This window comes from Tursiops truncatus, chromosome 6 (genome assembly GCF_011762595.2).
Source record: "Tursiops truncatus isolate mTurTru1 chromosome 6, mTurTru1.mat.Y, whole genome shotgun sequence".
Classification (NCBI taxonomy): domain Eukaryota; kingdom Metazoa; phylum Chordata; class Mammalia; order Artiodactyla; family Delphinidae; genus Tursiops; species Tursiops truncatus.
The window spans coordinates 108,146,382-108,170,348 of NC_047039.1; the positions used below are offsets into that span (position 1 = coordinate 108,146,382).

At 54.4% G+C, this 23,967-nt stretch overlaps 1 protein-coding gene and 1 pseudogene across 4 annotated transcripts; both read left to right on the top strand.

The window, feature by feature from the left end:
• Positions 1–68: 68 nt before the first annotated feature.
• On the top strand, positions 69–16,288 carry CERCAM (cerebral endothelial cell adhesion molecule). 4 transcript variants are annotated; one of them, XM_033858738.2, is made up of 14 exons: positions 69–365; positions 5,115–5,205; positions 7,437–7,547; positions 7,723–7,840; positions 8,399–8,533; positions 8,688–8,892; positions 11,348–11,467; positions 11,726–11,802; positions 11,896–12,002; positions 12,865–12,997; positions 14,368–14,495; positions 14,614–14,817; positions 15,210–15,462; positions 15,773–16,288. In XM_033858738.2, exons 3-13 carry the CDS (start codon positions 7,474–7,476, stop codon positions 15,460–15,462), a joined length of 1,554 nt encoding a protein of 517 aa, XP_033714629.1. In that variant the 5' UTR covers positions 69–365; positions 5,115–5,205; positions 7,437–7,473; the 3' UTR covers positions 15,773–16,288. The 4 variants fall into 4 exon arrangements, with proteins under 4 accessions (XP_033714629.1, XP_033714631.1, XP_033714623.1 ...); XM_033858740.2 differs by lacking the exons at positions 69–365; positions 5,115–5,205 and adding an exon at positions 5,247–5,631; XM_033858731.2 differs by lacking the exons at positions 69–365; positions 5,115–5,205 and adding an exon at positions 5,653–6,001.
• Positions 16,289–16,411: 123 nt separating this feature from the next.
• On the top strand, positions 16,412–20,844 carry LOC109552424 (peptidyl-prolyl cis-trans isomerase A-like; annotated as a pseudogene).
• Positions 20,845–23,967: the final 3,123 nt, after the last annotated feature.

Here is a 23,967-nt window from a genome sequence, read left to right on the forward strand (position 1 = left end):
GAAGATGAGGGGGCATGGGCAGATTCCTCGACCAGAGACCAAGATATGCTATGTCTAAGCGGAGTGGTGGCTCCATCTGGAATTTGGGGGTCTCAGTCTCCCCTCAAATAGGAAAGATGAGGGGCAGGGGAGCAGATGGGGGGCAAGACTTTGGCGTTCAGCCCTGGGTCCGCTTGGAACCGGGCTTGGAACTTCATGTAGGAGGGAGCCTACTGGGGCTCCTGGACCCCCATCTGCCGAGCTGCACCAGGACCAGGAGCAGGGTGTGAGCTCCTGCTCTGGCCAGGATCCTGGGCTCCCTTGGCCACAAAGCAGGACAGGGGCCCAGAGAGCCCCCAACCCAGGAGACGTGAAGCTCGCAGCTGGTAAGAGCTCCATCCGTGCATCCCCTCTGCCGTAGGCTCCCCGTTCCCATCCTGCTTGGCTGCCAGGCTGTGAGGACCCGCAACCCTGGGGCTCTGTGTGGGCCCTGGGGTACTTTTAGGCTGCCCCCACCCATTGGCAGGGAAACAGCACCTGAGACCTCGCGTTAGGTTGGGCAGGGAAGGTGGAGGGTTAATGGGGGTGTGACCAGGGTCCACTGGACCACAGCCACCTGCCAGGGCTCCTGACCCCCAAGCCCCACAGGCCAGACACCCCTAATTTCTCTCTGACCTAGGGGGCTCCTCTAGCCCACCTTCCTAACCTCCAGGAAGAGGGGGTTGGCCTTCACCTTGGGTGTGCCAACCTCAGCGCCCCTCTCCCTGATGAAGGTCACTCTTCAGGGTCCCTGCCTGTAGGCAGACCTTGGAGCTGAGGCTCCCAGAGGGGAGAAGAAGGGTGCCGGGGAGGGGGATAATTCTTCCAGGGTCTCTGTTTCCGGAAGCCAGGGTGGAGCCTGAGGCACTGGCGCCACCACCTGGCTTTGGCCAGAACTACAATGGCTGAGGGACGGGAGTGAAGATGCTGTGGGGAGGGGAATCCAGAGCCCAACTATGTGTTGGTCCAGGGTGGTCTGGGTCCTATTCAGCCAGATGGACCCAAAACAATCATTTTCGGGGTCCTACGTGACCCCTAGAATGAGGCCTTAGGCCCATAGAATAGCAGCCTCAAACTTGAGCTGGCATCAAAATCACCTGAAAGGCTTGTTGGTTTAACCTCCACTCCCAGAGTTTATGATTCAGTAGATATGGGGAGGGGCTTAGGAATCTGCATTTCTAACAATTTCCAGGTGACGCTGCTGCTGGCTCTGGTCCAGGGACCATGTTTTGAGAACCACTGCTTTAGAATTTCGGCGGGTTTGGCGCAATATTACCTTTGCAGAGTACGCCATATTATTATATGTGAAGGCAAAAAAATGAGTGTAAGTAGGAGCACAGGTGCTTGGTCGGCCCACCCTAGTCAGTAACCCCATAATATTTCTTTTTTTAAATTAATTTTTATTGGAGTATTGTTGATTTACAATGTTGTTAGTTTCTGCTGTGCAGCAAAGTGATTCAGCTATACATATATATATATCCACTCCTTTTTAGATTCTGTTCCCATATAGGTCATTACAGAGCATTGAGTGGAGTTCCCTGTGCCATACAGTAGGTTCTTATGACCTCATCATGTTTCTATTGAGAGCCCACCCAGTGCCCGGCTGGCCCTGCTCTAGGGCTGGTATAAAATGGTGAAAGTGGCAGACGGGTCCCTGCCTCAGAACTCACAGCTGGGCAGGCGTGGCATGTGACCTTTCCACTTGCGAGTCTAAAAGGCAGCTCAAAATAAGGTCCAACGCAGAACCTGATTTCACATTCTACCTGCTGCTTCTCAGGTCTTCCCCATTCAGAACCTATCCCACCACCCAGCCCACTTCAAACCCTGTGAGTCATCCTGACTCCTCGCTCCATCTCTCACATCTAATCCCATAAGGCTGTGGACTCTGCCTCCATTACATCTCAGCCCTGCCCACCGTCATCTCTCCCAGTACCAGGCTCTCCTGGGCTTTCGTCCTTGCCCCCGTGGTCCACCCTCTGAGCTGCAGCCAGAGCGATCTTTTTAAGAGGAATCCTGTCACTCCTCTGCTTACCCCCTCCAGTGTCTTCGTGTTGCACTTTTCAAAAGAATCCAAAATCCTGCCATAGTTTTAAGGCCCTAAGTGGTCCTCACCTCTTACCACACTCCCCTTGCTCACTTTGCTCCAGCTACCCTGGCCTCCTTGCTTGTTCCCACCTGTTCCCTCCATCTGGAACACTCTTCCCCAGATCTGCTCTTGGCTGGCTCCCCTTTGCTCTGAAATGTCTTCACTGACCCCTCTATTCAATGTTGCCTCCCACCCTCAGCTACTCTCTGTTCTCATTACCTTGTTTTATTTTGTTCATAGCATTTACTGTTCTTCGAAGTTATCTATTAATCTATCAGTTTGCTTGTTTCCTGTCTGTCTTCCCTCATCAGAATGTGAGCACCTTAGGAACAGAGACTGTCTGTACCTCTGTATCCCCAGTACCTAGAATTCTTCCTGCACATAGCGTGTGCTCAATAAATATTTGCTGAATGAATGGGATTATATAGGATTCCCTGTAGGAGTAGGTCCCCCTGACATGACATCAGGGAAGGCTTTCCAGAGGGCCTGTAGAAGTTGGCCCAGTTCAAGCAGAGGAATTAAAAAAAAAAGGATGTGGGAAGGTCTTCAAGCATGAAGTGTTCTGGAAACTGTACATAGTCCAATTTGGCTGGAGCAGGAGATAGGGGAGGGGAGGTCAGAGGAGTTGGAGAAGCAGCAGGCAGGCCACGAAGGGCCTCCTTGTCCCTTGAGGGGTTTGAGCTCTATGCTGAGGGCAATGGCAGCCCCCAAAGGGTGTAACACCATGCAGTTGAGAAAGCACCACTGCGTGAAGAACAGTTTCCAGGGAGAAAGCCTCGGGCGCGGGGGTGAGTACTGGCAGGTGCTGTAGCCCAGATGAGTGGTGCTGATGCCCTGAGCCGCGCAAGTGGCCACGTGCAGGAGACATTGAGGTGGTCTAGCCAGGATGAGGAGTGGGCTGAGAGAGAGGCACTTGTAATCAGCTTGAGGGAGGCCACCGGAGTGGGAGCAGGTTTGGGGGAAAGACTGGGGTTCTGTTTTAGACAGATGAAATGTGGTCCAGGTGAGAAGCAGAGACACATGTCAGTTTTGCAGAAAGAGGGAGTGGTCCATGAGGTCAGCTGCTGGAGGGAGCCCTCTTGGATGAGGGGCCAGGAGGATGCCGGTCTTGACGGGAGCAGTTTGGCTGGAGCAGCCTTGGTGTGTGTCAATCAGCGAATGAAGGTGAGGAAGTGAGACCGGGAGCAAAGCACAGGCAGGCAGCTGACTGTATTCATATATTTTTTAAAAATATTTATTTATTTATTTGGCTGCACCAGGTCTTAGCTGCGGCATGTGGGATCTTCGTTGCAGCATGCAGGATCTTTTGTTGCGGCATGAGGGATTTTAGTTGCGGCATGTGGGATTTAGTTCCCTGACCAGGGATCGAACCAGGGCCCCCTGCATTAGGAGCATGGAGTCTTAACCACTGGACCACCAGGGAAGTCCCTGTATTCACATTTTAAGTTGGGGGAGGTTTAAGTCCTTTGGAATGTTGAAGGAAGGATCCAGAAGAGACGGATGTTGGTGATCCAGGAAGGGCAAGAGAATGGCTTTTGGAGTCCAAGGATGGTTCTGTTATGAGGAAGAGGTGCCTCTTCCATGGTAATAGGCCGTGAGAGCACAGGCCAGCTTGGTCGCAGGGCGTGGAAGGTTTGGAGGCTGGAAATAAGAGTTCTCAGGTGATGGCTTCTCTTTTTCCAAAGAAGGCAGGAAGATTTTCACTGGGGGAGAAGGAGTGGAGTGAGGGCTTCAGAAGACCCGGGCGTGTGAAATGCCACAGAGGAGCAGGGGCAGCAGCACAGGGAAACTGGATTGTTGGGCTCAGTGAAAGTCCAGTGGAGAGTGGAGATCAGGAGTGTGCAGCAGTCTTAACGTGCCCCAAAGCAAGATGGCTGTAGGGTTTTTTCAGGCAGGAATGATGGGAGAACCCTGGGGCAAGGGAGTCAGTGACAGGCTAGACCACTGGGTGAACTGGGGAGGGAGAGAGGTGAAGATGGGAGGGGTCAGTGCATTGGGAGGAGGACGACGACTGAGGTGAGAGAAGAATCTGGAAGCCCCATGACTAATAGCATGGGCAGAGGCTCTGGGATGATCCTGGGATGGGTGAGGTGGGGGATATTGCTTTGGTATCCCCAGGACTTCCCTGGCGGTCCAGTGGTTGAGCCTCCACGCTTCCACTTCAGGGGGCACGGGTTCAATCCCTGGTCAGGGAACTAAGATCTTGCATGTTGCTCAGCATGACAAAAAAAAAAAAAAAAAGGGTATCCCCTTTCTGGGGCTGGGAGTGCCTTCCAGCAGAGGCAGCCATGCAAGGGAAGGGACTCATTATTTCCCCAGGATGCTTCAGGGGGCCTCAGGCCTTCCATTGCAGGGCACTGGCTGTGAAGCAGCCCCACCTGGAAGCTGTTGGAGGCATTGGAGCTGGGCTGGAGACCAGGACTCTGGGGTCTGATGCCTCCACATGCTGCCCCATCACCAGGCTGTTCCTTGCTGGGCCCCCACCCCTTTTCTTGCAGTGGCTTAGCCCCCCTCCCTGACCCTGGGAAGAACCTGAAGGGGGACCCAAAGGTGCCATAGGAGAGTAGGTTCCCATGGGTGAGGGGCTGAATGGAAGGAGAGGCTGGCTTCTCCAGTTCTGTCTTCCAGCCCCAGGAACTCTTCCTGCCTGCCAGGCCCCATGCATAGAATGAAGTGCATTCACGCTCTCAAGGAATCCTTGCAAACCCTCCGAGGTGGGTGCTGTTAGCAGCCCTTCTACCCAGGAGGCCCTGAGGCTCCGGGAAAGCGACCTGCCTGAGGTTGGTGGTAGAGAGGAGCTAGAACCCACCGCTGGTGCCTCCAGACCCCTCCCCTCCCCTGCCCTAAGAGAGTCTGGGGACCCTCTTCCATCTCAGCAGGGGCCTTAGGACCCCGACTCTGACCAGACACAGGAGTCACACTGCTTTGGAGGGGGCTGGGTCACCGTGAGGGGCTGAGTGGTGCCCCATGTTCTACACTCAATCTAAGAGTAGGCCTTGCTCTCCTAAAGGGCCGGAGCAGTGCCAGTGCTGGCGACGGAGGCGAGGACGATGACGCGCGGGGGACGTCAGGCTCGGACCGCGGCGGGATGACGTCTGCAGGTCAGGGGGACCCCCTCCCCGCCCCCCAAGCCGGTCTTTCTGTCCGCCCACGCGTCGGCTGGCTGGTCTGAGAAGTTCCGTCTGGGCCCGCCAGAGGGCGCCCGGGGGCGGTGGAGGGGGCTGGAGCTGGGGAACCCGGAAAGGCCGCGGCCCAGTGGGTCCCGTCTGCGGCTCAGGTCAGAGGGTCAGATGGATGGCCAGGGAATCCGGATTCAGGGGCGCTCAGTGGAGCCGGATTCTGGCGATTGCACGCCCAGGGATTCGTAGTCGAGCATTCTGAGATGCCCGGGCGGCTCGGATGCCGTCCCCCACGACCCTCCAGCCGGGAGGGAGCTGCTCCTGGATCGCGTCCGGGGCGGGTGTCCGGTCCCTGGCCCTGCGATGCCCCTGGTCGAGGAGAGGACACTTGAGAATCCACGAATAGGGGTTAGGAGTGGGAGTCCACTCTTTGGGGGGTGCGCCCCCCACAACCCCTTCCGGGCCCGCCTCGGCCCCGCCCCGGCCCCAGGCCCCGCCCCGGCTGGGCCGCACCGCACCGCCCACTACCCTCGGCTGGGCTGGGAGCCCCGGGGGCCGCCGCAGCCGCCAGAGCGCCCGCCATGCGCGCTGCCCCCGCTGCCCCGCTGCTCCAGCTGCTGCTCCTGCTGGGGCCGCGGCTCGAGGCTGCGGGCGTCGCAGAGCCGCCGCTGCCCGCCGTGGTCCTTGCCATCCTGGCCCGCAATGCCGAGCACTCTCTGCCCCACTACCTGGGCGCGCTGGAGCGGCTGGACTACCCCCGGGCCAGGATGGCCCTCTGGTGAGAGAGACCCGGGCATCGGCATCCACCGGGCATCTATCCCCCAACCCCACCGACAGTCCGGGCTCCAGATGGCCCCATCTGCTCGCTGCCCAGACACCACCCAGACAGGCCCCTCCCTCGCAGATAGGCCCTCCGCAACCCGTGTCTCCGGACAGGACCCCTTATCCCCCTGGCCCTGCAGACTGACCTCTGAGGCCTTAGGTTGACAGAGGGACACCATTCCCTAATTCTGGCCCCTATTCCACCTCTTGGGACCTCCTCTGGGTGTAAGTTGGGCCCAGTCCCTCTTGCCCTAGCCCTCAGAGCTGAAACTGAACCCGTGGGACCTGTGGTTGGCCTGATTTGGAGCGGAGCAGACAGGAGCAGCTGGCGTCCCCTGGGGCCCGATGTGGCACAGACCAGCAGGCCTCCGGGTTCCTGGGGAGCCCGTGAGGGTGCTCTCAGCCCTGGGCTCCATGCTGCCCTATGGGGGAGTCACACCCGTTCCCCCTTCCCCTGGGCTGGTTCCAGCCTCTCTCAGGAGAGGGGCTGGGTCCTGCGGCCAAGGGCAAAGCCCCCTTCCTGCAGTCTCTCCCCCTAGGCGTCTCTGCAGGGCACTGGAATCAGAGGCCACAGTCTGTGGAAGCCAGAGCAGGGAGGAGTCCCAAGCTGAGGTTGGGGATAAACTGAGAGAAATGACCAAACTACCCTCCCTCCCCAACACACCGAAGTTGGGCTGGGTTTGGAGCCAGTGGCCTGGGGAGGCTGCCCACAATTACCAGTTTGGGAGTTAGTTAGTTCCCACCCATAGAAGACTTGACACGTAGTTAATCTTCACTTCTGGGGAATTGACTTAAAGGGGCAGTATCACCTAAAACCTGGGCTCTTGGCTAAGCCCCCTGCACCCCGCTCTGTCATGAGAGCCCCTTCAGAGAGGCTACTCGTGGTGGCAACGGAGCTCGGGCCCATCAGCATTTCTCAGGGACGCTCAGAGTGTGGTTTGGTCGTTATTACAACTATCTGGTGGAGGGAAGCAGCAGCTCCTCTGTCCAGTCCTGACTCAGAGAGGGGAGGGGGCTGACCTGTGGTCACACAGCAGGGAAGGAAGGTAACCAGAGAATGTGGCAGGCATGTTCCTCAAAGTTGAGGTACTTTTCATCCTTCAAAATGCATTTGAGTTCTGTCATCTCAGCCCCTGAGCATGCCAGGACAGCTTAAAGTTACAGGGAGAAAGTGAAGCCCAGAGAGGGTCAGAACCTGCCTGAGGTCACACAGTGGATCACAGACCTATGATTGGGACCTGGCTTCCTGCCTTCCTCTGGAGCACACCTACTTCCTCTGCTCCCAGGAGAGGCCAGCCCTGAAGTGTTGGTGCTCCGGGGGTCAAGGCTGCCTCAGGGTTTGGTCCTTCGGTGGCTGTGCCCCCTCACCCTTCTTCCTCCTGTGTCCTCAGGTGTGCCACAGACCACAACGTGGACAACACCACAGAGATGCTGCAGGAGTGGCTGGCTGCTGTGGGCGATGACTATGCTGCTGTGGTCTGGAGGCCTGAGGGGGAGCCCAGGTGGTGACCTGAGGGGAATGTTTTCTGGGGAAGATGGATAACAGCTGCAGCCCAGGGAAGGAAAGGGACAGCCCCGAGCCACAGCCTCCAGACCAGGGCTCTGTCCACTGCCCTGCAGAGAGGAACACCACATGCACCTACCGCATGGGAACATCTCATCGTTTTACTCCCTCAGGTCCTACCCAGACGAAGAGGGCCCTAAGCACTGGACCAAAGAAAGGCACCAGTTTCTGATGGAGCTGAAACAGGAAGCCCTGACCTTTGCCAGGGACTGGGGGGCTGACTATATCCTGGTAAGAAAGCCTGGCCTACAATTGGGCTTCCCACAGGTGGTGGCACCTGTCCTTGACAAAAATCTTGGCGTGACTTAACCGCCTGTAGGCTGGCTCCTTCAGCTAGCAACCTGGGTCAGAACCCAGATCAGATATTGAGCTTGGATCCCTATGCTTGAGCTCAGACTTGGTACTAAACCTGGATCCCTGAGTCAGAGTGCAGGGTATATACTGAGACTCGATCCCTGGGCTAGAGCCCAGAGTATAAACTGAGCCTAGTTCCCTGGACTAGAGCTCAGAGTAGGTCTTTGGATTTACTTCCTAAAACTTCAGATAAAGTTCTTAGATCAGCAATTCGGGTATAATCTCTGGACCCAATCCCCAAGCCAGTGCCCCAGACTAGATTCTTGGTCCAGAAACGGATCTACTGGTTTATAGGTTAGACCTCTCTGAGGGAACCCCATTGGATCCTGGGAGACTTTCTGGGTTTCTGGAGATCTGGAGGGATCCCACTCAGTGAATCCTTGGGGGACTGCAGCCCAGACAAGGCTGGGGCCTGTGACATCCCCCTCCCCACAGTTTGCAGATACGGACAACATTCTGACCAACAACCAGACACTGCGGCTTCTGATCGAGCAGGGGCTGCCCGTGGTGGCCCCGATGCTGGACTCTCAGACCTACTACTCCAATTTCTGGTGTGGGATCACCCCTCAGGTAAGGCCGGGTTCGGGGGCCTCAGGAGGCTTGAGGTCTGAGAGGAGGGACGTGGAGAGACTGAAGGCCTTAGGGTCTGTGGGCCCTGGCAGGGGAGCAGTGTGCTGGGGATGGAGGGGCGCCCTCTCACAGCCCGGAGCCACCCCTTCCCCAGGGCTACTACCGCCGCACAGCCGACTACTTCCCTACCAAGAACCGCCAGCGCCGGGGCTGCTTCCGTGTCCCCATGGTCCACTCCACCTTCCTGGTATCCCTGCGGGCGGAGGGGACAGAACAGCTGTGCTTCTACCCCCCTCACCCCAACTATACCTGGCCCTTCGACGACATCATCGTCTTCGCCTACGCCTGTCAGGCTGCTGGTGAGGACAGCTCTCCTTGAGCCTTTCTCCCAGGCCTCTAGGCCTTTGCACATGCTATTCCCTCTGCTTGGTGTGCTCTTCCCCACTCTGCAATTAATCTTTTTAATTCCTGTGTGTCCTCCAGGTCATAGACTTTCTTGGGCCCACCGCCCCAGTAGGTTAGATGTCCTTCTGGCCGTCCCCACCATGGCACTTTCACGTATTCCTTCATTAGGCAAATATTTATGGGACACCTACCAGGTGCCAGGCACTGGGGAGACAGTGGTGAGTAAAATCAGGCAGTCTCTGACCTCCTGGATCCTCCAGTCCAGTCAGTCAAAGGATCACACAAATCAATGTCCAGTCACAATGACCGGAAGAAGAGCTTTTTGATTATAGGTGTTTTGGGAGCTTAGACTGGAGTTAACCTGTCAGGGAAGGCTTCCTGGAGGATGTAAACTTTGGGGCTGAGATCTGAAGTATGGGCAGACATTAACAAGGTAGACAGAGCAGGACAGAGCATTTTAAGCAATGGGACCAGCAGGTGCAAAGGCCCTGTGGTGGCAGGGGATGCAAGAAGGCAGGCAGCTGGAGCACAGTAAGCAAAAGGGGCATGGTGCAGGCTGAGGCAGGAAAGGTAGGCAGGGGCCAGCTTGTGTGGACTTGATGGGCAAGCATCTGGTCTTTAGCCTGTGGGTGTCGGGCAGCCATCAGAGGATCACGTGATTGGATCTGAACACTAGAAAATATCATTCTGTTGTCAGTGGTTATTTTTAAGATGAAGGTTACTAGAAAGTGTTTGGGTTTGGGGAATTCCCTGGCGGTCCAGTGCTTAGGACTCTGTGCTTTCTCTGCTGAGGACTCAGGTTTGATCCCTGGTCAGGGAACGAAGATCCCGCAAGCTGTGTAGCGCAGCCAAAAAAAAAAAAACAAAAAGAAAAAAAAGTGTTTGGGTTTGGATGGGATAAACCCAGTTCTGAGGAAGAGTCGAAGTTGAGAGTGAGACAGAGATACCGCTGTTGGAATAAAGATCTTGAGAAGGCTACAGAGAATGTATTTCATGGTGTGCACTCATGGGTGGCAAGGACGTGAAGGCTGTCTGGTGGGTGGAGAACTCTGCTCATGGTCAAGGTGAATTAGAAGTGATGATTTAATCAAGAAGTGTTGCACTTGGGCAAGCAGTGTGTGAGAAGTGTCCAGGGAGAAGAGTGTCATTTTTTTTTTTTTTTGAGTGTCATCTTTTTTGTGTGTGTGCGTGAGGCACTAGCAACATCTGCAGTGCAGAGATGCAGGAAGAAAACAAAATCAAGTGCAGAAAGAGAGTGAAGGTGAAACAAATACATGGAGAAAAAAATGAGAAGAAGCAGAAGTATTTCTTTTTTTTTTTTTTGGCTACACCGGGCGGCTTGTGGGATCTCAGTTCCTCAATCAGGGATTGAACCCAGGCTCAGAATCCTAACCACTAGGCCACCAGGGAATTCCCTATTTCCTTATTTTTTTCATTCCTACCTCTACTTTGAGTATCAGCTGCTCTTTATTGGTCAGCGGTTTGTAGGAATTTCGTGAACAGGGGTTTTGTCTCCATCATTCATGCTTCCACCACCTGCACTGGGCCAGGCTCTGTGCTCAATGCTGGGCCTGGAGTTAACTTTTTTTTTTTCTTCTGTTGTTGTTGTTGTTGTTGTTTTGTGGTACGCGGGCCTCTCACTGTTGTGGCCTCTCCCGTTGCGGAGCACAGTCTCCGTAGGTGCAGGCTCAGCGGCCATGGCTCACGGGCACAGCTGCTCGCAGCATGTGGGATCTTCCCGGACCGGGGCACGAACCCGTGTCCCCTGCATCGGCAGGCAGACTCTCAACCACTGCGCCACCAGGGAAGCCTTGGAGTTAACTTTTTAATAGATACCATGTGCCTGCCCTGGAGGACTCACAGTCTATAGAAGACAAAGGCTAAATAAATAATTATAATAAAGATGATAAACATTGAAGGAATAAAAAAGGCCACTCTGGTTGCCAGGTGGAGGACAGCATGGTGGGGGCAGGCGAGGGGGTAGGGTTAAGTGTAGGGATCCAGGCAAGAGGTGATGGTGCTGGATTGGCGAGGGGGGTTGGGCAGAGGTGGGAAAGATTTAGGGGGTGGAGCAACGCCCGGTGGCATCAGGTGGCTGTAGCCAGGTGTGAGTTTGCCTGCTCCTTCCTCACCTTGATCCCCTGAGGGCAGGGACTGTCTGTCTTTCTCACCACCAGCAGCCAGCTGGTGCTCTAGACACGTCTGTTGCGTGAATAAACCATTTCGGCAGGAAGATCCCTTAGATATTGTTTGAGCCAAGCCGTTTCTCCCTCCAAGCCCAGGTGGGAATGCCGGGTCCCAGACAGGACTCACGTTGTGGGTCACTGGCAGGACTGGGCCTAGGACCTCCCATCTGGGTTCTGAGAGCCCCACCCTGCACTCCAGTGCTCACTCGGCCTCTCTCCGCAGGGGTCTCGGCCCACGTGTGCAACGAGCACCGTTATGGGTACATGAACGTGCCTGTGAAATCCCACCAGGGGCTGGAGGATGAGAGAGTCAACTTCATCCACCTGATATTGGAAGCGCTGGGTGAGGGCTGCGAGCCGGTGTGTCCCCCCTCCCCACCGCTGGGGTTGAAGCCTCTCCCCAACTCATTCCCTGACTCTGGGCAAGTCCCTTTTCCCCCTGGGCCTCAGTCTGCCCATCCGTACAATGGAGGCAGGTGGATTCTGTGATCTCCTGCTGGGTATTCTGCCAGGGGGCAGGAACGAGGGGGGCTAGGACTCCAGGGCTGCCGCTGACTAGAGCCAGTAGGGACTCACGATGGGGGGGTGCTTTCCTCTGCAGTGCATGGGCCCCCCATGTGGGCCTCAGCTCATGTGTCCCGGCCCCCAAAGAGGCCCAGCAAGATGGGGTTTGATGAGGTAAGTCCTCCCGGCCTGCAGGATTGGGGCCAGGAGGTGGGTGGGCTCTCCCCTCCCCCTGCACCCACTCCCCTGCCTCCCCTCCTCTTCCAGGTGTTTGTCATCAGCCTGGCCCACCGGCCCAACCGCCGAGAGCGCATGCTTAGTTCGCTCTGGGAGATGGAGATCTCTGGGCGTTTGGTGGATGCCGTGGACGGCCGGTGAGGCTTCCTGGGTGGGGACAGGACCCTGGGCAGCCAGTGGGGACCGGGTGGTCCATCACAGCTCCATGGGGGTGGGAAAAGCAGACAGTGAGCTGAATGAGTTTGCCGTTCTAGGAGGTATTCAAACAGGGCCTGAGTAATTCTGTCTCGGGGAGTCCCAGGGCAGACAGAACAGGACAGGGTGCCCTCCCTCAGCCCACCTGAGGGAGGAGAGTACAGTGGTTAAGGCCCAGGGTCTGGAGCTTCTGGGCGTGGTCACCAGCTGTGTGACCTCCATCTCTCAGCCCTACTGTGTAAACGGCGAGTAACTGCCTTCCTCTTAGGGGCTTGTAAGGGTTCAGTGAAGGTTTAGCCAGGGCCTGAAATGTAGTAAGTATCCCAAAGGTTAATAATGTCTTCATTACGATTATCAGGGTTACTCTTTTCCATCCTGAACTTAGGTCCCTGATGGGCGGGGCGAGGGTGGGAGCAGGCCAGTCGTGTTCCCCCGGCAACCAGGGGTCACACGGCCCCACGTGCCCACTGCTGTTTGCTGCATACGCCCCGGCCCTGTGGACTGCAGGATGTCCATCCTTTGCTTGGGCCGCTGCCTAAGAAGTATCCGCCGCGTTCCCCGCATTCATCCTGGGGTGTGTCCCCCTCAGACTGCTGCCCCCTCCCCTTAGGATCCCCCCCGCCCGAGGTGGCAGTGGCTTTCCAGGTCCAGTCACTGATGGCTTCAGGCCACACGAAGCAGTAACAAGACTGAAGCCTCCTTCCAACCAGACTCCAGTGTGACTGTCCCCAACTTGCACAGGCCAGTTCCCCCTGGACAGGTCCCTGGCGGGCACCCCTGACCCCCTTATACCATCTGCCTCAGGACACTCAACAGCAGTGTCATGAGGAGCCTCGGCGTGGACCTGCTTCCCGGCTACCAGGACCCCTACTCGGGCCGCACACTGACCAAGGGCGAGGTGGGCTGCTTCCTCAGCCACTACTCCATCTGGGAGGAGGTGAGGACCCCCATCCACTGCTCTGTGCCAGCACTCGTGTGACCGGGGCCTGACCGAGCACACTAACAATGACCCGGCCAGCAGCTTTCAGCCTCCTAAGGGCCCAACTCTATACCTTATTCACCCTGCGGTCTCCACTGAGCACCTGCTGTGTGCTAGGAGAGCTTCTGCTCTGAGAACACAGAGGTGAACAAGAAGAATGCAGCCGGTTCCTCCTGGGGCAAAGGGACCAGAGCAAGGCGCAGAAATCAAGAAAGAACTAAGCTTGCCGCGGAGCGGGGATATACAGGCTGTTCGAGAGTGCGGACTGGCCCGGCCTCCTGGCCTCCTGTGGGGTCAGGGTGGGCCTCGCCATTGAGGGGCAGGGAGAGGAGGCTTCTCAGCAGAGGAAGGCAGTGCGGGCACAGGCCCTGGGGCTGAAGGAGTTGGGTGTGTTCTGTGTGGGAAGAAGAAAGGCCTAGGGCTTGGCCAAGCAGCCTCAGCCCTGGGCTGGGGTGTGAGTGCCTGGGAGAGGTCACTGCCTGGACACAGCAGGAGAGGACCCGGGCCTGGCCCTCCAAGGGGCGCCCCCTCCAGGAGGTGGAACACAGACTCACTCCTTGTTTTTATTTTCTACTGTAGCCAGAATATGGGCGTGTGAGCTTATATTTCTGCTTTTCTGCTACCTCTGAACAGATTGAAGGATGATGTACGTTTCACCACTTACTGAGCTGATCTCATGCTCTTTTCACATTTCCAACAGTTACAAAAAGTATTTTTTCTCAGGGATGTGTGGGGCTAGGGCCTTCCTCCAGCCCCCCAGCCCCCCACCCCCCAGCCTAGCTTCGTCGAGGAAAGCCCAAGAGGCAGAAGTGAGGAGCCAGGCCCTGGAGTCCAGCAGATGTGGCTCAGATCCCAGTTCTGCCACTTCCTGGCTGTGTGTCCTTGGATGAGTGGGTTCATCTCCCTGTGTCTCCATCTCCTTGCCGCAGTACAGGGACATCATGCCTCCTGAGGGTCCCTGGAGATGAGCACTGTGGCCCCAGTGCTCAGTGACTGCAGCAAGGGTTCTGATTGCCATTGTGATCTGCTTGGAGAGCAAGACTACCCTCTGGACCCGTCTTCCATCGGGAGAAACCACTCAGAGACGGGTCCCCTTCCCCGAAGGTCACGTAGCGCAAGGGCAGGGCTCACAGGCCCCCTTACTTTGCCGGCCTGATTCAGGGCCAGGGGTGGAGGGAAGAAGGGAGGCCCCCCCCGCCCCGCCCAGCCTTTAGCAGCTGAGCGACGCAGCCAGGCTGAGCATTTGGCCTGTAACTGAGGCCAGGAGTGTCTGTCAGAGTCAGCCAGGTGGGAGGGGTCTAAAGAGCCTCCCCCACCGTGTACCACAGGTGGTTGCCCGGGGCCTGGCCCAGGTCGTGGTGTTTGAGGACGACGTGCGTTTTGAAAGCAATTTCAAGATGCGGCTGGAGCGGCTGATGAAGGAGGTGGAGGCGGAGAAACTTCCTTGGGACCTGATGTAGGCAGCCAGTGCCCCCAGGGGCCAGGGAGAGGGGTGGGCCTCCAGGGGTCTGCCTCCTCCTGAGGGGTCCTGGGACATCTACAGTGACTCCTGGGACCCCTGGTGTCACCTGCAGCTACCTCGGCCGGAAGCAGGTGAACCCTGAGGAGGAGGCAGCCGTGGAGGGGCTGCCGCACCTGGTGGTAGCTGGCTACTCGTACTGGACACTGGCGTACGTCCTGAGCCTGGCTGGCGCCCGCAAGCTGCTGGCCTCCCAGCCCCTGCGCCGAATGCTGCCCGTGGATGAGTTCCTGCCCATCATGTTTGACCAGCACCCCAAGTGAGCCTCAGATGGGGGCAGGGCAGGGTCAGCCTATCTCGAGAGCCCACCTCAGCAAGTAGTAAGTCCCCTCACTGGGCAGGTGGAGAGACTGAGGCTGGCAGGGCTGAGTCACTTCCTTCTGGTCACCAAGGAATAGCCCAGCTTAGCCTTGGAGTCAGACCAATCTATGTGTGAATTCTGTGATGCCCTGTGGTTTTCAGTCAAGCGATTTTCCTGTTCTGTGCCTCAGTTTCCCCATCCGGAAAATGGGGATAAGAGAAATCCTGCCTCAGGATTAGGTGGGGAGGGCGGTCAGGTGCTCTGGGGGTGAGGTGCCTGGCTCCGGGCTGACATGGGTCTGGGTGGAGGGGCCTACCCCAGCCCCCCTGAGCCAGCCTCCCGCCTCCCAGTGAGCAGTACAAGGCACACTTCTGGCCGCGGGACCTGCGGGCCTTCTCAGCCCGGCCCCTGCTCGCTGCTCCCACCCACTACGCGGGGGACGCTGAGTGGCTCAGCGACACAGAGACGTCCTCGCCCTGGGACGATGACAGCGGCCGCCTCATCAGCTGGAGTGGCTCTTATAAGACCCTGCGGGACCCCCGCCTGGACCTGGCCGGCAGCAGTGGGCACAGCCTCCATCCCCACCCCCAGGATGAGCTCTAGGTGGGCCTCGGTTTTCTCTCGCCTTCAACGACTGACTCTGTGTTTGGGTCTCCCTTTCCTCTTCTCAGCTGTCTTCTCTCTCTCCCTCTCTCTGTCTCGGGCTTTCTCTCTCTCTGTCTCTGTTTGTATCTTTGACTGTGTCTGCATTTCTCTGTCCACCTCTAACTCCCTCTCTCTCGCTCTCTTTCTCTCTGCCCATCTCTATCTCTTTGTGTCTCTCACTATCTCTGTATCTGTTTCTGTCTCTGTCTCTCACTGTCCAACTCTAGTTCTTTCTACTTCTCTCCTCTTACCTCTCTTGTCCCACCAGGTCAGGCTGGTGACTCCAGAGAAGTACCAGGGAATAGGCCATAGCTGTCCAGGGAGCAGAGCAAGAGCCGCCACCAGGAACCATAGACCCAGTAGAGACCTGGCTGCCACCTTGGGCATGGCCACTCTGCCCTCTGGACTCGTCTTCCATTGGGAGAAACCACTCAGAGACGGGTCCCCTTCCCCAAAGGTCACGTAGCACAAGGGCAGGGCTCGCAGGCCCTCTTACTTTGCCAGCCTGATTCCGGGCCTGGGGTGGAGGGAAGAAGGGAGGGCCCCCAGCCTTCAGTTTCAAGCTGGGCGGACACAGGAGCCCTGCCCCCAGCTGAGGACCCAGCTGCTGGGGCCCCTCTGCCACCTTCTACCTCCACCTCAGTTCCCTATCCAGCTTGACACATGGGTCTCACCTGCCACCCTCTTCCCTGGCCAGTGGGAAGTGCAGGGAGGTGGGAGGAGGACCCAGCACACAGTAGGCCCTCAATAAAAGCTGGCTGGTATTGCACTTTATACTTCTTAACTCATGGTTGAGCCTCTTTGCGTGTCCTGAGGGCTGGGAGGGAGGCGTTCCTGATCTGTGGATGAGCAGGTGGAGAGACAGAGACGGGGGGGCAGCCTAGAGAAGGAGTCGGGCGATCGATCTGGCATCACGTCCTCAGTCTGCTCATTGGTGAAGTGGAGGTGGGAGGAGAAGTATCTCATGGGCCAGGTGGGTATAAAGTAGCCAGGCCTGGAGCCCAGCCCACAGTGAGTGCTTACCCACTGCGGCTGTCGTGGTCATCACTGGCCTCACCTTGCTGGCCAGGGTGGGCCCAGGCCAGACCGAGGGCTGCTGAGGCCTCCTTGCCTTTGGATCTTCACTTGTGCAGTTGGAACCCCTCCCCTGGAAGTGGCTGGGGAGATCCAGGGCTCCCCTCCTGCCCTAACTAGTGTGGCAGCCAGAGGGCGCAAGGTGGCAGAACCTGGACCTTGTGGGCCAGGGCGCCCTCTGCTGGTTTGGGGCCAGCAATGGGAAGGGAGCCTGGGGCATTTGGAATCCGCCCCCTGTGCTCTGGGTTACTTGCAGCAGCTTCACCTTCTAATGCTCTCCTGCTTGGGAACTGCCGGCCTTCCTCTCTCCCCACCCCTGGAAGGCCCAGCAACTGTCTCCACTGCCTGCGTTCAGGCAGCCGGAGGGGATGGGGAGGTGACTCCTTGTCTTGCCCGTAGCTGCTGTGGCTCCACCAGCGCAGGACCTGCCATCTCCAGGTTTCCTCCTTCAGAGGAGCCCCTCCCCCATGCAGCCCCTTGACTTGGTCTTGTAAGCCCCTGGGTCCTGGCAGAGTCAGTCAGGCACCCCCTGGGGCTGGGCTTTCCCTCCTTCCGTACCAGGGATGAGGTCCTGCTGGCCTGGCTTTGGTTCCAGAGCTTGGCATGGCTCTGAGAAGGACTTTAGGCCAGAGCTGTGGCATTGGTGCTTTGTTCATTCCAAGACCAAAAGCTATTGATTCTGGATGGCTATGACCTTGAGTAAGTCACTTCTCCCTTCCAGGCTCCAGGTGTCGCTTTCATTCATTAAAATGAACATTTATTGAGCACCCTCTATGGGCCATGTTTAGATACTAGGGATACAGCGGTGAATAAAACTGTCCCTCAAAAATCCCTGACCTCATAGAGCTGACATTCTAGTGAGGGAGACAGACAAAAACAGAGAAGCAAATATTGGAGGTTGTTAAGTCCTACAGAACAAAATGAGGGAGGAAATATCAAGTATGAGCTGAGAAGTTAACACATGAACAAAGACTTCAAGGAAGTGAGGGGACAAGCTATGGGGATATGGGAAAGAAGACCATTCTAGGCCAAGGGGGCAGCATATGCAAAGGTCCTGAGGCAGGAACAGGACTGGCAGGTTCAAAAGACAGGGAAGATGCCACTGTGGCTGGAGCAGAACGAGCAAGGAGGAGCCAAGTTCTGGAGGTGAGGGAGCCAAGGTCAGGGCCAGAGCACGGAGGGCCTTGGAGGTCATTTTGGCTTTTACTCTGAGACAGGGAGCCCCTGGAGGGTTTGAGGCAGACAAATGACACAATTTAATTTTTATTTTAACATGATTACCCTGGCTGCTGTAATGAAATGTAGTTGGATCCAGGGTAGCAGTAGGTAGATGGGTTAGGAACCCATTGTAATAATCCAAGTGAGACATGATGGTGCCCCAGACCAGGGTGTTAACAGTGGGGTCGGTGAGAGGCAGCAGCAGAATTTCAGGAGGAGACACTGATACGCCACCGCTGGGAGCTGCTCCCTGCGCTGCCTAGCAATGGTCAACCCCTCTGTGTTCTTCCACATTGTCAGCGAGCCCTTGGGCTGCATCTCCTTCAGGCTGTTTGCAGACAAAGTTCCAAAGACAGCAGAAAACTTGCGTGCTCTGAGCACTGGGGAGAAAAGATTTGGTTATGAGGGTCCTCCTTTCACAGAAGTACTCCGGGATTTATGTGCCAGGGTGGTACCATCATGGCACTGGTGGCATCCAGCTACAAGGAGAAATTTGATGACGAGAATTTCACCCTGAAACACACAGGTCCTGGCACCTTGTCTGTGGCAAATGCTGGACCCAACACAGGTGGTTCCCAGTTTCTCATCTGCACTGTCAAGACTGAGTGGCCGGATGGCAGGTGTGTGGTCTTTGGCAAGGTAGAAAAGGTCATGAACCGTGTGGCAGCCGTGGACCACGCTGGATCCAGCAATGGCAAGACCAGCAAGAAGCTCACCATTGCTGTCTGTGGACAAATCTAGTAAATCCGACTCGTGCCTTATCTTAAACAGCCCATTCCTTCCGTAGCTCAGTAGAGCATCCCTCACCCTCATCTGCTCGTGACATCCTATAATCTTTGTGCTTTTGCTGCAGTGCTTTGGGTTTCACATTTTCCATTCCCCGCTCCAAGTCTAGCTGAATTGCAGAGTTAAGTTTATGATTATGAAATAAAAGCTAAACAACAACAGAGAGAGAGACCTAGACAGATTGAGGATAATGTCAAAGTTTTGGACCCAAATTACTAGAAGAATGGAACTGCCATCAACAGAAATGGAGAAAACTACAGAGTGTGGGGCAGGGCACTGGCTTGGGGCGGGAGGAGATCATTTTCAGATGTGCTACATTTGAGATTCAGGTGCAGGTGTCAGTGAGTTAGATACACGAGCCTGGGATTCAGGGGTCGGGTCTGGGCTGGAGATAGAAGCTTGGCATCCCCTGTCCTGACCCAGAAGTCCTGGCCCCAAACCACACACTCCACCACCTGTTGCCTGGGGAGCTGGTTGAAATGCAGATTCCTGCCCCCTCCTGATTCTCCTGCCCAGGGTTCTGATTCAGTAGGTTGTGGGTGAGGCCTGACTGTTTTTGAACAAAACTATCGCAGGTGATCCTGAGGAGCTGACAGGTTTGGGAACTGTAGCTAAAGCTACATACGGTAAAATTTACTTTGATGTTTTTTTTGGAATGAATGAGTCTTTAAGTTCTATAGTGCTTTACAATTTTCAAAAGCTTCACACACATGATTTCATATAATTCCATAATAACCCTGTTTTTCTCCTAACCCTCTACTGCACCTCCCCCTTCCCTGTCCCCACTGGTAACCCCTAGTTTGTTCTCTGTATCTAGGGGTGTGTTTCTTTTTTTAATTATGGACATTTATTTTATTTTATTTTTTTATGTTGGGGGTAGGAGTTTATTCATTTACTTATTTATTTTTGCTGTGTTGGGTCTTCGTTTCTGTGTGAGGGCTTTCTCTGGTTGCGGCGAGCGGGGGCCACTCTTCATTCTTTTTTGTTTTATTCACCAGTTTGTTGTATTTTTTTTTTTTAGATCCCACATATAAGTGATATCATACAGTATTTGTCTTTCTCTGTACTTTGATGATTTTTGACAGATGTAAAGTCATGCCACCAGTACTACAGTGAAGATACGGAATATATACATCCTCCCAAAAAGTTCTCTGCCTCTCTGCAGTCGATTCCCTTTTCCCACCCCAGTCCCTGGAAACCACTGATCTGTTTGCCTTTTCCAAACTGTCACCTGGATGGAATCATGTAGTACCTGGCCTTTTGTGTCTGTCTTCTTTTATCCAGTATGTTTTATTTGGAAGTTTTATACAAAACTGAGCTTTAAAGTCTTCCCTAATATTTTATACCACAGTTTCTAATCCTAATATATATTATGAAGAATGAAGTATGAAATTTTCATCAAGACTTCCAAACGTCCCCCAATACCCACCAGACTACTCAGATGCTGTGTAAATATTTTGGTTTTCTGTGGGTGCCCTGCTCTGAAAAAAGGCTGGGAAGTCTTTCTCCAAGGCATACCCACTGCTTGGGGGAGGCATGGGGAACTGCAAGAAAGTGAGAGTGGGGATGGGTCGGGGCAAGAACTAGGTCTCCTTCTCGCTCCTGCTGGACCACTTCTAATCTGCTCTTCCCCCCACCCCGCTACTGCCACAATAGTGTGCAAACCAAGAGACAAGGGGCTTTGCTATGAGTAAATGGCAGCTTTTGGGCATTGGCTGTTTGCCAACTGTTTCGCCTGCTTGGGGAGCTCTTTTTTTCCTTCCGGTTTCTTAGCTGAATTGTAGGTGCTGGAGAATTCCCTGGCGGTCCAGTGGTTAGGACTCCGCACTTTCATTGCTGAGGGCCCTTGTTCAATCCCTGGTGGGGGAACTAAGATCCCTTAAACAGCAGGGCGGCCAAAAAAAAAAAAAAAATGAAGGGATACTGGAGAAGAGCCCTCCCTGCAAACCTACTAGTCACAGCGTAGGCCTTGCGGGCAGAGAAAACTGGCTTGAGTTGTCTCAGCCCCTTCTAGCTCTATGACCATGGGCAAGTGTCCTGACCTCTCTCGAGGCTCAGTTTTCTGCTCTGTAAAATGGGATTACACTCAAGCCGACCTCACCGGATGTTGTGAGGATTCATTGAGCTAATGCAGGTGAGCGCGGTGCCTGGCACAGACGGAGTGCTGCACTGAGGGTCACTGGTATCACAGTGACCCTCCAGACGATGACAGTGAATCAGGATGGACTTGGGTGGTCTGCCTGAGTCAGAGGAAAAAGTGTGGCAGGGAGAAGGAGGGTGTCTCTGTAAACAGGTAATCTAATTTCCAATTTCACCTCTGCCACTTAATTATCTGTACCCCTTGAGCCAGGTCCTTCTCCTCTCTGTAAAATGTGTTTCCTTCATTAAAATGAAGGGGCATGACCAGATTTGCCCTCCAAGATCACTCCCAGATGGTCCGGGAAGTGGTTCTCAAACTTTAGAGTCCAAACTTTACAGTGCATCCGAATCACCTGGAGAACTTGTTAAAACACAGATTGCTGCTCCCCCTGCCCCCCAGTTTCTGATTCAGTAAGTCTGGGGTGGAGCCTAAACAATGTGTGTTTCTAACAAGTTCCCTGGTGATGCTGACGTTGCTGGTACAGGGACCCCACTTTGAGAACCGCTGCTTTGGGCCACCGTAGAACCTGGACTCTCTTCTCAACTGAGTCCAGCGTCCATCCAATCTCAGAGGCCCAGGGTCACTGAGGGGCTGGTTAAAGGTCCAAGAGGAGCCAATCCTTGATAGGGCCTGGGAGAATTTTCTCTCCCTACTCCACCCAGGACTTGAAATCTCTCAAGTCACCTGAAAGAAAAAGCTAGACCCTGTTTGGAGCACGGATTCCTTCTCCCCAGGGTTATGCTGTGGCCATTGCATCAGGGCCCTGGAGGAAGTGCTCTAAGATGGAAACAACTGGTAATCAGGCCCTAGGGCAAATGGTCAGGCTGCTCCAGAGCCTAAGGACTCGGGCCATCCCCCCGCCAGGAGCTGCACGCAGGGCTGGGGTCCAGCGCTGGAGCTAACAACTCCTCCTTCACCTGTGTTTATTTCCAACGAATAAGAAAAGCCCAGTTTCATTGTTGAAATTTAGAGAAACAGAATGAGGAAACTAAAATCGTTAGTGTTAACATTCTGAGATAGTGTCTTCTGGTTAAAAATTTAAAAAAAAATCTTTTATTACTTAAGCTGGGTGGCTGGGTGGTGCTCCATTAGTGTTTATTTTATTGTTATTAATATTATTATTATTTTTGGCTGCACCGTACAGCATGCAGCAATCCTACTTCCCTGACCAGGGATGGAACCCATGCCCTGTGCAGTAGAAGCGCAGAGTCCTAACCACTGGACCGCCAGGGAAGTCCCGATTTTATTATACATCTTTAAATGGAACAGATACATTATGTTTGGGTTGAATTGTGTCCCCCAAAAGTTAATATGTTGAAGTCCTAACACCAGTACCTCAGAATGCAACTTTATTTGGAAATAGATTTGTTATAGTTGTAATTAGTTAGGATGAGGTCATACTGGAGAAATATGGGTCCCTAATATCCACTACAGCTGTTATCCTTATAAAAAGGGGAAATTTGGATGCAGACACACACACGTGGAGAAGGCCATTGGTAGACTGGAGTTCCGCTACCAAGGAACTACCAAAAGCTAGGACCAAGGCCTGGACCAGATCCTTCCCAAGCACCTTCAGAGGGAGCATGACCCTGCCAACACCTTGATCTCAGACTCCTGGCCTCCAGAACTGTTTAGTTCTGTTTAGTTTCTGTTGTTTCATTCACCCAGTTTGTGGTACTTTGTCAAGGCAGCCCTAGGAAACTAATACACATTACATACCCTCTTTTGTTCACAGTTTTATTTTTTATTTCATTTATTTATTTTTAAATTTTTGACCGCCTCTCACGATATGAGGGATCTTAGTTACCCAACCAGGGATCGAACCCATACCCTGTGCAGTGGAAGCGCAGAGTCTTAACCACTGGACCACCGGGGAAGTCCCTGTTCACAGTTTTAAAAAGAGGATATATAAGTGTAATACAAGAGACACCCATGTATCCTCCACCCTAAATTTGTCGTTTTTTTCTCTGTGAATATATATCTACATCATCATGGTCGACTTACAGCTTTGCACCTTGCCTTTTACTTTTCTCAGCTATATGTTTTGGAAACCTTTCCACATTCAACAATTGATCTGTCTTATTATCTATTTTATTATTATTTTTTGGCTGCATTGGGTCTTCATTGCGGTGCGCGGACTTCTTACTATGGTGGCTTCTCTTGTTACGGAGCACGGGCTCTAGACGCGTAGGCTTCAGTAGTTGCAGCACGCAGCCTCACTAGTTGTGGCCCGCAGGCTCTAGAGTGTAGGCTCAGCAGTTGTGGTGCAGGGGCTTAGTTGCTCCGCGGCATGTGGGATCTTCCCAGACCAGGGCTCGAACCCGTGTCCCCTGCATTGGCAGGCGGATTCTGAACCACTGCGCCACCAGGGAAGTCCGGTTACATCAGTTTTTAAACCTACCAGCAATGTGTGAGACTGCTTATTTCCCAATGTCCTCATCAGTGCTAGGTAGTGCTCTTAAAAAAAAAAGTGGCCAGTGCTGGCCAGGCTTGGAGTGGCTTGAATTCAGAAAACACGGTCCAGCAATCCAAAGTGATATCAGGGAATTCCCTGGCGGTACAGTGGTTAGGACTCCATGCTTCCACTGCAGGGGTCACGGGTTTGATCCCTGGTCAGGGAACTAGATCTCACAACTAAAAGATCCTGCATGCTGCAAAGAAGATCCCGCAAGCTGCAACTAAGGCTCAGCGCAGCCAAATAAATAATATATTTTTTAAAATTCCTGTTTTCTTTCCAATCGCACGTCCTTCCTGCAAGCCGCTTGATGCAGCCAAAACAAAACAAAACAAAAAACCCCCACAAAAAACAAAGTGATATCAGAATAACTCAAGTTCTTTACCTGCATTTCTCAAACACCACAAAAGGGGCAAATAACAGACCACAGCTATGCTTTAAAAATTCCCCTTCTCTGGGACTTCCCTGGTGGTCCAGTGGTTAAGACTCCGAGCTCCCAATGCAGGGGGCCCGGGTTCGATCCCTGGTCAGGGAACTAGATCTCACAACTAGAAGATCCTGCACGCTGCACAGAAGATCCTGCAAGCTGCAACTAAGACTCGGCGCAGACAAATAAATAAATAAATAAATAATATTTAAAGAAAAAATCCTGTTCTCTTTCCCATCACACATCCTTCACCCACTACAGGTGTCCCTGTGCCCCTGTCTTCAGCACTCCTTCCTCCCTGTTGCCTGTCTCTAAGATTTTCCCCCTCCTCCTTCCTGTCACTCGCTTCCAGTGTATGCATGT